At 39.0% G+C, this 13,601-nt stretch overlaps 1 protein-coding gene across 1 annotated transcript in view; it reads left to right on the plus strand.

Annotated features, from left to right (window-relative positions):
* ADAM22 (ADAM metallopeptidase domain 22) overlaps positions 1 to 13,601 on the plus strand; it is a 2,281,988-nt gene that overhangs the window by 2,092,499 nt on the left and 175,888 nt on the right. The window contains exon 28 of the mRNA XM_044066314.1: positions 1,524 to 1,624. Within this exon, the coding sequence (XP_043922249.1) occupies positions 1,524 to 1,624 (101 nt within the window). The remainder of the gene's footprint in view (positions 1 to 1,523; positions 1,625 to 13,601) is intronic.

A 13,601-nucleotide genomic window follows, 5' to 3' on the forward strand; every position in this document is an offset into this window, starting at 1 on the left:
ACTTGACAGGGGTTCCCTTTCCCACCAAAGCGATAGAGTTTGTATTTCTTTTATTTCCGTTCAAGGATACTTATGCTTCTCAGTAATAGGTGCCTCAGTTAACTGATTACATTTGTTATAATTAAAGCCTAAAAAGATTGATACAAAATCCATCCTTCTGTTATCCTTTTCAGTTTTTTAATATCCAAAATAATTAAAAGTTTGTAATTCTTGTAACTGTGCCAATCAGAAAACTTGCAGCAGGATCGACATTGTCATTATGTCTTTTAATTTACCCATACTTTCTGCTAGTAAGGAAACACTAACTTTGTGTTCTCTGTTAAGAGTTTAAACCCATCGTGAACTCAAAGGGTGTGTGAGTGCAAAAATATCTAAAGGAATATGTTGTTTTTCAGATATTAATGCAGAGCTGTTATAAAAGGCTCATCTGTTTGTCATGATGATTGTTGCAAAAAAAAGTTAAATGTTAGTCTTTGTAGCCTGCTAACTCAGTGCTTGCTTAATAGTATTGGTTGCATCTTTTAAAAATGCTAACATAACATTTCGTATAATACTAAAAACTAAACCTGTTTGGTCATTAGTATTAAAGGTCATCAGGCTGTAGGGGAAAAAACTCTTAAGTTTAAATGTACATGTACTACAAGACGTATTTCAGAGTAAGTGTGCTATAGTCATGGGCATAGACAGGACTTTTGGAACTATACACCATTCTCCGGAATGCATCCCCTTCCCCCAGAAGTGTAGCCCCCTGCAGTTCAAAAATAGTAAGTCTTAAATAAAAAGCCCTAATAAAATCCTTTTAGAGAACCAGGCATTCCGTGATAAAAAGTCATTAAGCAAAATGGCCTGGCAGTTAGCACATAAGATAAAACCATAAGCTGTTAATGAGCTACTTCCTGCAGTACCGAGTTTGATTCTCTGAGCCCTCATTTGCCTACTGTGTGAACTTGTGCATTTCAGTTAACCAGACAGTGATTTAGGACAACTGGTAATTTAGGATAGGTTCCTTAATGGCCTCCTGGACTGCATGCCTAGTAACTCCCTATAAAATTCATCATCTTAAACCAGGGTAAATATACAATATGTTTTAAAAAATAAGTTATGGCATATCTCCTTGCACAAAACATATTTTTAAAGCACATGATGTAGTGTGCAAGGCATATACCTGGCTGCACCCATGGCCACACTTGCCTTTGAGACAGATCTGGTCTGTCTGTCTGCCTGTCTGTGGGATATATTCTCTTCCCACAGAATTCTACAACATGTCATTGGCAGACATTGTGATACTGGCTCATAGCTATAGATTTCCTCTGATAAAGAACCATGTGGTTTGAAATGTGGACACTGATAAGTGTCTGCTTTACTCTTTTCATTCAGAAGTCTTGAAGTACCACTCAACGTTTGTGTGGTTGCTTACACAGTAAATTACCTTTCAAATGCGAATGCTGCAGATTTAATATGATAAACTTAATGCTGAATGAAAGAGAAAGTATCAAAACATGCTGTTCTTCTTCTTTTTTCAGATCAAATGGACTGTCACATTCATGGAGTGAAAGAATTCCAGATGCAAAACATATTTCTGACATCTGTGAAAATGGGCGTCCCAGAAGTAACTCATGGCAAGGTAAAGTTTATGTTGTTCAACATTGTATTTTTTCAGTCTGATTATTAATGTTGATGGTGATACAGAATCTATGTTTTGGAAAAACAATAATGCATGAATTATTTGTTATTATATTGTCATTTCTGTGCATACGTTACCATTCGCTTTGTATTGTTCTTGCCACATACTCTGTTTATCAATTTTTCAGAATGTATCACAATTTTACATTAAACTTGTTAAAAACACTTGATTTTTTTTCCTTTGCTGTTTTATTTTGGATGATAGTATTAATTTCACACTTTTTATTCACTTTTCTTATGCTTTTAATAGTGAGAGTCACATCAGTTACAGACTAAATTGGTAAGATCAGACTTCCCTTGCCGTAGCCACAGATACCAGCTTACCATAGAGGATCTTTAAGCATTCCACTCTCAATGATAGATGTACTCCCTCCAGCATGCCCTATTTCTGTTTTAATAGGTTGTGCTCAGATATTGTGAGTGTGCCCAGAACAGCTTCCAGAGCTTGCTATGGTAAGGCATAATAAACTCTTTAGTTGACTTCTGTTACCACTAAAGAGCAACATATTAACTCCTTTCCTGGATTTCCAGTTTCCTTTGACAATGACACACCTCTCTCATTTATGCTGCTTGTCTCTGTGGTTTGGTTCTTTCCGTCATACTTATGACTGTAGTTAATGATGGGGATAAACATATATATATATATATATATATATATATATTGAAAAACAGTAATCAAAAGGCAGCGTAGGATACCAGTATATTCACGGTATAGAATCCACAAAAGTCCAATAAATAATTCGAACTGTATTTAATAGCAAACAATAAAACAAAAACAACGTAAGCGCTTTCACGAGTACACAGCTCGCTTCATCAGACGTAAAATGCATTAAACCAAGCTGTCTTATAAATACTCTAACACTCTAATCATCTATACAATTAACCACATAATTAATCAATTAGCAGTATATGCTCTCATTTAAAGGAACCATGAATAAAAACAATTTTAAAAACACATAGTTTAAAATACATAAACTAAATCACTATCTCAAAGATCTAGCATTCAATATAGGTTTAATTGAAACTGTCTCATTGAGACCGTTTCCTCGGTGGGCACCCAGTCGTAAAATCCATTTTAACTCAATACTTTCTGTAGTATTGACAGTGTCACCCTTACGTAAACTCAAGGGTACTACATGTAAAATCTGAAATAGAAAATAGTGTGATGGTCCTTCGCTTAATACATGTCGGGCTATGGCATTATATGTTTCCCCTCTCCTAATATTGTATATATGGTCACGTATTCTTTCACGTAAGGATCTATTAGTTTTGCCAATGTAGTAACAAAAACAGGTGGTGCAATGGGCAATATAAACTAAATTTCTAGTGTTGCAATTACCCCCTGTCTTAAGTTGCCACAAAACCATAGTATCTGGGTGTCTAAAGTACCTGGATTCGTCAACATACTGACATTGTGGACAATTCCCACATTTCTTAGTACCCCAGTTCAGTTCATGTATAGTTGCAGAAGGCTGCATAGATAAATTGGGATAACACAAACGTTGTTTTAGGTTTTTACAGTTTTGATACACAAATCTCGGTACATTCCCTACAAGGTCCTTAGTGGCATCATCAACTAATAATATGTTCCAGTGATCACTTACAATCTGTTCAATTCTACCAATATTACTGCCATAGGGTACAACAATGGATAGGTGCTGGTTATTGAGGTGCCTATTACTATTAACTACTTTATGTTCATTTTGACCCGAACTAAAAAATGGTTTAGCTCTTGTATGTCTCAATGTTACTAATTGATCACTAACTTCCATAAATTCTCTGTCAGAGTATCCTCTATTTAAAAAGCCTTGCTTCAATACATCCATCTCTGCCATATATACATTATCATCGCAACATATCCGGGATATAAATCCTGCAGAAATTGTTCCGTATCCTTTAGAATATAACTATACCTAGATAGACCATCTGATAAGGGTGGGCCTACGGTTGTTTTAGACTCAATGTATTATTTAGATACTATGTTTGAAATGTTGAGTACTGATGCTTACTGTGAAATCACCTCTAATGATATAGATCAGTTAATTTTTCATATTCATACAGCTTTAATGGATTGTTTGTCTAGTGGAACCATTACTAGAGATTTATTTAATTATTTCAGTACCGAACACCCCCTAATACCTAGGCTACATGGCCTGCCCAAAATTCACAAAAATCCAACTAAGCCCAAATTTAGACCTATAGTAGCAGGGGCAGGTTGGGCTACAGAGGCTATATCTGTTTATTTAGAGCATGAGTTGAAACAGGTTTTATCTAGGTATAATTATATTCTAAAGGACACGGAACAATTTCTGCAGGACTTATATCCATTTATACAGAGTAGAACTACAGTTTCAGATTTAACATTCATTACTATGGATGTTGAGTCGCTTTTTACTTGTATTCCTAACCAAGTTGGGCTGCAACAATTACAACATTTATTAGTTGCTGATAATAAGATGGATGTTAAGAAAGCAGAGTTTTTATGCTTTCTTTTAGAAATTGTTTTAGACAACAATGTATTTGTATTTAACTCTAGGTATTTTAAACAGGTTAAAGGCATAGCAATGGGCACAAGTTGTGCCAACAGCTATGCCAACCTGATCATGGTGGCATGGGAGCAGAATCATCTTATTTTTCATCCAAATCTCCTATTTTATAGGCGATTTGTAGATGATCTGTTCCTTGTCTGTAAGGATGCTGACTCAAATAATGTGAATCTGACAGAATATGTTAATCAGACTAGTGAATTTCTGAAATTTTCTGTCAAGTATTCAAAACAAGCAATAGATTTTTTAGATGTAAATATATATGTTGAAGATGGTATAGTGAAAACTAAACTATACAAGAAACCTTGTCAGCGTGCTGCTTATTTACATCGTAGCAGCATGCATAACCCAGTGCTTTTTAGCAATATTATCAAGGGGCAAGCCATGAGAGTATCCCGGATATGTTGCGATGATAATGTATACATGGCAGAGATGGATGTATTGAAGCAAGGTTTTTTAAATAGAGGATACTCTGACAGAGAATTTATGGAAGTTAGTGATCAATTAGTAACATTGAGACATACAAGAGCTAAACCATTTTTTAGTTCTGGTCACAATGAACATAGAGTAGCCAATAGTAATAGGCACTTTAACAATCAGCCCCTATCCATTGTTGTACCCTATGGTAGTAATATTGTTAGAATTGAACAGATTTTAAGTGATCACTGGAACATACTATTAGTTGATGATGCCACTAAGGATCTTGTAGGGAATGTACCGAGATTTGTGTATCAAAACTGTAAAAACTTGAAACAACGTTTGTGTTATCCTAATTTATCTATGCAGCCTTCTGCAACCATACATGAACTGAACTGGGGTACCAAGAAATGTGGGAATTGTCCACAATGTCAGTATGTAGACGAATCCAGGTACTTTAGACATCCAGATACCATGGTTTTGTGGCAACTTAAGACAGGGGGTAATTGCAATACTAGAAATTTAGTTTATATTGCCCATTGCACCACCTGTTTTTGTTACTACATTGGCAAAACTAATAGATCCTTACGTGAAAGAATACGTGACCATATATACAATATTAGAAGAGGGGAAACGTATAATGCTATAGCCCGACATGTATTAAGTGAGGGACCATCACATTACTTTTTATTTCAGATTTTACATGTAGTACCCTTGAGTTTACGTAAGGGTGACACTGTCAATACTACAGAAAGCATTGAGTTAAAATGGATTTTACGAATGGGTGCCCACCGAGGAAATGGTCTCAATGAGACAGTTTCAATTAAACCCATATTGAATGCTAGATCTTTGAGATAGTGATTTAGTTTATGTATTTTAAACTATGTGTTTTTAAATACTGTTTTTATTCATGGTTCCTTTAAATGAGAGCATATACTGCTAATTAATTAATTATGTGGTTAATTGTATAGATGATTAGAGTGTTAGAGTATTTATAAGACAGCTTGGTTTAATGCATTTTACGTCTGATGAAGCGAGCTGTGTACTCGTGAAAGCGCTTACGTTGTTCTCGTTTTATTGTTTGTTATTAAATACAGTTCGAATTATTTATTGGACTTTTGTGGATTCTATACCGTGAATATACTGGTATCCTACGCTGCCTTTTGATTACTGTTTTTCAATATATTCCTTTGGGTCGTTGTTGGTTTATTTTATATATATATATATATATATATATATATATATATATATATATATATATATATATATATCAGTAAACCTACAGCTTTTTACTGGGAACCGAGCTTCTGTTTCATCCCTAGAAATCATTTTAGCACCCACAGTGCTGTAGGTGTTGCCTCAACCTGTTTTTCAATCTCATTTTCCCACTTTCTACGACTCATACATAAACTCCTCCAGATATAGCAGTTGCTTCCTTCTCCACCAGATGAGAATAATTCACTCTTTTCTGAGAGAATACCATATCTAGAAATGTTGATTTTTTTCTGGTCTGCTTTATGAGCAATAGGGAATCAAATGAGTGCATGTCAGAGGTTATCTTCACATAACTCCAAAATAACAAAGGTGTGAGTGCGACCATGTATGTGTGTGTGCCCTGTGATGGACTGGCATCCCATTCACATCTGATTGCTGTTTTGTGCAGCTTGATTGCTGGCATGTGTTCTAACTCCTGCCACAAAGAAGGCATAGACAACAAAAATGCCACCTTTAGACCTCTAAAATGGAAAGATTCCCAACTTCGGCTGCATTCCATTATCCTGCAAGACAGGGGTTCCTTTACAAATATCTTCAATGGAGAGCTTTACATTTTTGTAAGTCAGAAAAATACAAAAGAGGGTGAATAAATAATGAAATAAAGAAAGAATTAAAGAAAGAATACCTACTTGGATAATTTCACCTGTTGGGTTACTATTTAATTATATAAGATAAGAAGTACAAATAAGTAAAACGTATTGTGCATTCTAGTTTACAGTAAGTTTTGTTGAATGTGTGATCAGTAGTGGAAAAATGTTATTTAGAAGTTGACTGGAATAATACTGTTTCACTTTTAGGTGTTCTAATCACAAATGTGGCTTGCACAATAGCATCAATATTTATAAAAAGTCCACTGGCCGAAATTTATAGAAATCCCATTCATAATACAAGTTGCTTCCAATAGCATATTGTTAAAAATTTACTCAACAGACAGTATTTAAAAATAAATCATAATAATAGTTCCACTCATTGTTCTTTACTCACTTATCTAAAACATATCCCAGTAATTAAGTTTCACAAAGCAATGATCAGATATGGATGGGATGCTAGCCCATTCCAGGGCGCACAAACAGTTACATATAACTTCACGGCACCCATACAAATGGAAAATAGGGGCATGACCACCAAATCATACACCAGTGCACTGTACGAACACATACATAAATGCATGGAACTAGCCATACCCAACAGAACCAAGACGCTCTCCTGCAAAAAAAGGAAACCAATCTGGTGGTCTCCTGCATTAATAAACTCTACAACAGAAGGAAGAAACTGTTGTAGAAAAAGGTGAAGTTCCAAGACTGGAAAAACTCCCTTATTAGCCTCAACAAAAAGTTGAGATCCCTCATCAAAACCTCTAAAGCTAGCTATGAAGGCAGAATTGTGGAAGACACTAAAAACAACCACAAAGCCTTCTAAAGTTATATCAAGAATCTCCATGGCAATACCCAGATTTGCTCTGAGTTACTGCACAATGGTACCTCCTATACTGAGCAAACAGATATTGCCAACATACTGGCCGACAGATTCAGTGCCAACTTTACCCCTCTCCCCCCCCCCCCCTAAAGGACCAATCACAATACCAGAAGAATGCCAGGCACCCAGCATTACTGCAGCACAGGTTAAAGCTGCATTGTCCAAGGCCAATAATACAGCTTCCATGGGACTCAACAATATCCCTGGCTGTGTTCTACATGAACTACAAAGTGAACTTGCACCACACCTGTGTGCCCTGTTCAATTACAGCCTCACCTCAGGCTTTGTCCCTACAGAATGGGGCACTGTTACAATCACCTCTCTCCATAAAGGGGGAGCGACTACAGACCCTGGGAATTATCACCCCATTAGCCTGACGAGTCTGACATGTAAGAAATGGAGCTCATCATCGTGTACCTAATTAACAAGGATATAGGGAATCTCCAAACTCTGGATCCCACACACTTTGGTTTTGTGAAGGGTTGATTATGCTTGCTCAACCTCGTTGACTTCTTTGAGTCAGTCACCAGACCTGTGGATGAGGGCAAGGCAGCTAATACAGCTTGCCTCGATCTGGCCAAGGCCTTTGATACCATTCCCCACTCAGGAATTATTGATAGACTTACCAAACTGGGCATCAACCCCTATATCACTAGGTGGGTTGCAAACTGGCTCACAGATAGAACCCACAGTGTGAAAGTAGCAGACTCCAAGTCAGACTGCCATCCAGTCATGAGTTGAGTCCTACAGGGATTGGCCCTGGTCCTCTCCTATTTGGCATTTACTTCTCAGAAATCCAGGCCAACATGGAGGGACTCTGGCTGACCAAGTTCACCGACAATTGCAAGCTGGGAGCCATTATTAACTCCCCAAGTGATGTAGACATCCTACAGAAAGGCCTCACTGAGACCAACAACTGGTATTGAAACCATGGCCTTAAGCTTAATGCCCAAAAATGGGTCGTCATTCCCTTTGGAAAAAACTCAGTTCCCACTAATTACCACATTGATGGTAGCCCACTGAACACTGAAGGTGTTATAAGAGACGGTAGATCTGGGGACACAAGTTGACAGCAACCTCTCCTTCGACCACCACATTGCCACTGTGGTCAGAAAATCCTTCTCTATGGCACATCTCATTACCAAGGGTTTTACATCCAGAAATAAAGCTGTCATCATCTCTCTCTACTCTTCCCTCATTAGACCAATCAGCAAGTATAATGCCCCATTTGACATGTACCTCACTAAACACCTGCAACAGCTGGAAAGGCCACAAAAGTACCTCACGAAGAGGATCCTAGGCCTCAAACACATGCCCTACATGGACAGACTCAAAAAACTCCAGCTATTCTCTGTGTGATATTGTCTACTTAGAGGTGATCTCTGCTTGACTTACAAAGCCATGTCTGACCCAGCCCTGTTAGAAATGTTACACCTAAAGAAATCCCAATCCCTCCGCACAACATGCTCCAGGGACCTCAACCTCATTACCACAAACAACAGAACATGCTGGAGGGACAGGTTTATAACCCAGAGACTGCCCATGCTCTGGAATAGACTTCCCATACATGTCAAGCAGAGCACCTCACTTCTTGGCCCTTTTCAAGAGAAATCTTGATGAGTGGATGGGAAATAGAAAGTTCACCCCAGGGATCACTCCTGTGGCTCTACTTGATAAGAGGCACCGAGAACTAATGGCGACATGATGCCAGGGCACTTCTATGGGCTAGGCTTGTAAAGGCTCCAGGGCCAATGGCCTAGTACACAGCTATGAACCTATGAACTTATTTATACACTTGCACATATGCAAGCATACTTGCACACACACCTAGGGAACATTAAGTGTTGCCTGTATACTGTCAGTATATTTTTGGGGTATGGGAGGAAACCAGACACTCTAGAGAAAACCTGCACACACACACACACACACACACACACACACACACACACATATATATATATATATATATATATATATATATATATATATATCATCATCATCATACTGATTCCTAATCCTGTCCATCCTAGTCACACCCAGTGCAAATCTTAACATCTTTAATTCTGCCACATCCCCTGGAGGAGCTAATGATATCCTTCTTATGCCAGTGCACCCTTTTCATAGTTTCATAGTTTAGTACTAGGCTTCTGCCCTGGGGCATTTGTAAGCCTAGCCATATTGATGTGGCTTTCGCCACCCCATGAAATGATACAAAAATGCACAAAAATGCACAGAATAGATTTAGAATACTGTGCCTCTGTCTAGTAGTGACACAATGAAGGCCCCCTTATATAATAGAATTAGTTTACTGTGCCCCTGTCTAGCAGTGACACAGATGTGACCCCTGGGGTAAACTTACGATCTCCCATCCACTCATCAAGATTTCTCTTGAAGAGAGTCAGTGAGGGGCTCTGCCTAACATGAACTGGGATCTTGTTCCAAAGCATGGGAAGCCTCTGGGTTATGAATCTATCCCTCCAGCATGTCTTATTCATACTTGTGCCAAGGTTTAAGTCTTTAGCTCTCGTGGTCCTGATGGATTTGGATTTTTTGAGGTGGAGCATGTCCATCAGATCCTGATTGGACATGGCCTTGTACGTCAGGCAGAGATCACCTCTGAGCAGGTGGTATGCTACTGAATAGAGCTGGAGTTTCTTTAGTCTGGCAGAATAAGACATATGTTGGAGACCCTTGATCCTGTTGGTGAGGTACTTTTGTGGTCTCTCCAGCTGTTGCAAATGCCGGGTGAGGTACATACCAAATGGGGCATTGTACTCAATCATGGGTCTGATGAGGGAGGAGTATAGGGGTACAATGACATCCTTGGATCTGGATGTGAATCCCTTCATGATGAGGTGTGCAAGGTAGAATGTTTTTCTAACCACTTTGGCAACGTGGGTGTCAAATGAGAGGTCGCTGTCGACTTGGGTCCCTAGGTCTCTGATTACTTTTTCCATACTCAGTGGGTTGCTGTCTATGTGATAATTTGTGGGTACTTTGTTTTTCCCAAAGGGGATGACTATACATTTTTTGGCATTTAGTTTAAGGCCGTGACTCCGGCACCAGTTGTCCGTTTCTGTGAGACCTTTTTGTAGGATGTATGTGTCCGCTGGTGTATCGACTATGGCGCCTAGTTTGCAGTCATCTGCGAACTTTGTCAGCCACAACCCTCCCATGTTTGCTTTAACATCTGAGAAATAAATGCCGAACAAGAGGGGTCCCAGGACAGATCCCTGTGGGACACCACTTGTGACTGGCTTTGAGTCTGACATTGCTCCAGCGATTTTAACTTTATGGATTCTGTCCTTTAGCCAGTTTGCAACCCATCTAGTGACATAAGGGTTTACGTTTAAGCTGGTGAGTTTATCTATGATGCCTGAGTGGGGTATTGTGTCGAAGGCCTTAGCCAAGTCCAGGTAGGCTGTATGGACTGCTTTGCCCTCATCAATGGCTCTAGTGACTGTTTCAAAAAAGTCAACCACGTTCAAAAGGCAGGATCTGCCCTTTACAAAGCCGAACTGGGTGGGGTCAAGTGTCTGTAGGTCCCCTATGTCTCTGTTTATGAGTTCCATAATGATTCTTTCCATAGCTTTGCAGACCAGGCTGGTTAAGCTTATGGGGCGGTAGTTCCCAGGGTCTGTAGAGGTACCCCCTTTGTGGAGTGGGACCACTGTTGCTGTACGCCAGTGTTCAGGTACATATCCTGTAGTAAGGCTAAGGTTAAATAGCATTTTTATGTGCGGGTTTAGCTCCTCTTGGAGTTCACATAGCACGCAACCCAGGATACTGTCAGGTCCCATTGATGCTGTGTTTTTAGCTTTGTTGAGGGCGGTTCTCACTTGGACATCTGAGATGACAGGGAGATTACATTCAGCTGGGATAAGTATTTCTTCTTTTGGGGGTGAGGGAGGGGAGAAATTTGCACTGAACCTGTCAGCCAGAATGTTGGCAATATCTGTGGGTTCAGTGTATTTTTTGTTGTTGTGAACTAACTCTGAGCATATCTGAGGGTTTCCGCCCAGGTTTCTAACATAGCTGAAGAAGGCTTTGTGGTTATCTTCAGTGTCCTTAGCGATTTTTCTCTCAAAGTTGGCCTTGGATGTTTTACTTATGTTATGTTGCTGTCAACAGCTAGTCCAGTCTAGCACAACAAAAATACAATTAATGCTCACTCTTATTTTAAAATAAGTGTCCCGCAATATAATTGTTTGGTAGCTGTAGCTAAAACAGCCACTTTTCAAACTGTAGATTGCAGCAGGTAGTAATCTACTTGTATACCAATAAATAAATCACCATCTGCAAGCTGTTGTAGTTGAATAATGTATTTTTTACTTAAAAAAATTAAAATTAGATAATACACTTTGAAAGTTAAATATGCATACTCACAAATAAAATATTGCACAGATAAAGACAAACTAAAAATTTTGAACTGATAGATGACATGAGAAAACACTAACTGTACAATGTTAGGTCACATTATTACCAGTAGCTGACGATGTGCTGTAATTTGGGTTCCTATTACATGATCAGAGTTTTGAAACTTTGAACACGACAATATCAAACTTGTTTGTTCGAAGTTTCAAAACTTCGAACACGACAAAAAATAAATAAAAGATGCAACAGTAAACTAACTGTTGCAAGCAGGGGGGCAAGCCCCCCTGCAGCTCCCACACCCACCGCTCTTTAAATATACCAACCCCAAGTGTGCACTACAGTGCAGTAAAGGGAAATATTCCCTTTCCACACTATAGTGTGGTTTCGGAGTTGGTATATTTAAAGAGCAGGGGGTGTGGGGGGTGCAGGTGGGCTTGCCCCCCCTGCTTGCAACAGTTAGTTTACTGTTGCATCTTTTATTTTTTTTTCTGTATTCGACTATATGGTTTTGACCATATAGGGTTCGAACTTGTTGAAGTTCGATAACGTAATAGGAACTCCTGTAATCTCTCTACCCCTGACTTTTATGTGCTTTCAGCATTTAAAGTCGGCTAATAGGCAATGAATTCCAGATAGGAGCTCTCAATACAAAATATCCACTGTAAACTGCAAATGTGAAGAAAATACTGTCCATTGCTCAGCGGTCACACCTTAAGACAGAGTAGTCCACCACTTGTAAAATGTCCAAAGGCCTGGCCTGTAACAAATTATTTTTGGCAGTTATTCAGTCAGCAGTGTCTCTTAACAGTAGTTAGCAAATAATTTTAGTTAACATTCTAAATGTAAATAACTTGTTTATAGTTCTATAGGAATTTGTAATCCAAATAAGGTGACATCACTTTAAACACGAATAAACCTTATCAATGTGTGCAACAGAGGGGCCGGAAGATGTTGGAAACTGGGGCAGTGACAGGGGTACTTCATTATCTAAAAAGGGCAATTTTTTTAAAGCTGTTTACTACCACAACATAGGTTCAGTTGGAGGACATTTTAAGCTTAGCCAGTTTCCATTCTGGTGCTTGAATTAACATTTCCTGATTGGTCTTACCGATCCAATGGCTGATAATTTCATATTAGCCCTAGTGAGAATAAATATGATCACACTACAGATATTTTGAGGGGACCTATGTAAGGGATGCAGCATTTAGGAACCAAATCTATCCCCAAGTGATGTAGACATCCTACAGAAAGGCCTCACTGAGACCAACAACTGGTATTGAAACCATGGCCTTAAGCTTAATGCCCAAAATGGGTCGTCATTCCCTTTGGAAAAAACTCAGTTCCCACTAATTACCACATTGATGGTAGCCCACTGAACACTGAAGGTGTTATAAGAGACGGTAGATCTGGGGACACAAGTTGACAGCAACCTCTCCTTCGACCACCACATTGCCACTGTGGTCAGAAAATCCTTCTCTATGGCACATCTCATTACCAAGGGTTTTACATCCAGAAATAAAGCTGTCATCATCTCTCTACTCTTCCTCATTAGACCAATCAGCAAGTATAATGCCCCATTTGACATGTACCTCACTAAACACCTGCAACAGCTGGAAAGGCCACAAAAGTACCTCACGAAGAGGATCCTAGGCCTCAAACACATGCCCTACATGGACAGACTCAAAAAACTCCAGCTATTCTCTGTGTGATATTGTCTACTTAGAGGTGATCTCTGCTTGACTTACAAAGCCATGTCTGACCCAGCCCTGTTAGAAATGTTACACCTAAAGAAATCCCAATCCCTCCGCACAACATGCTCCAGGGACCTCA

This window comes from Protopterus annectens, chromosome 3.part1 (assembly GCF_019279795.1).
Source record: "Protopterus annectens isolate FY-2018-M chromosome 3.part1, PAN1.0, whole genome shotgun sequence".
NCBI classification, from domain to species: domain Eukaryota; kingdom Metazoa; phylum Chordata; order Ceratodontiformes; family Protopteridae; genus Protopterus; species Protopterus annectens.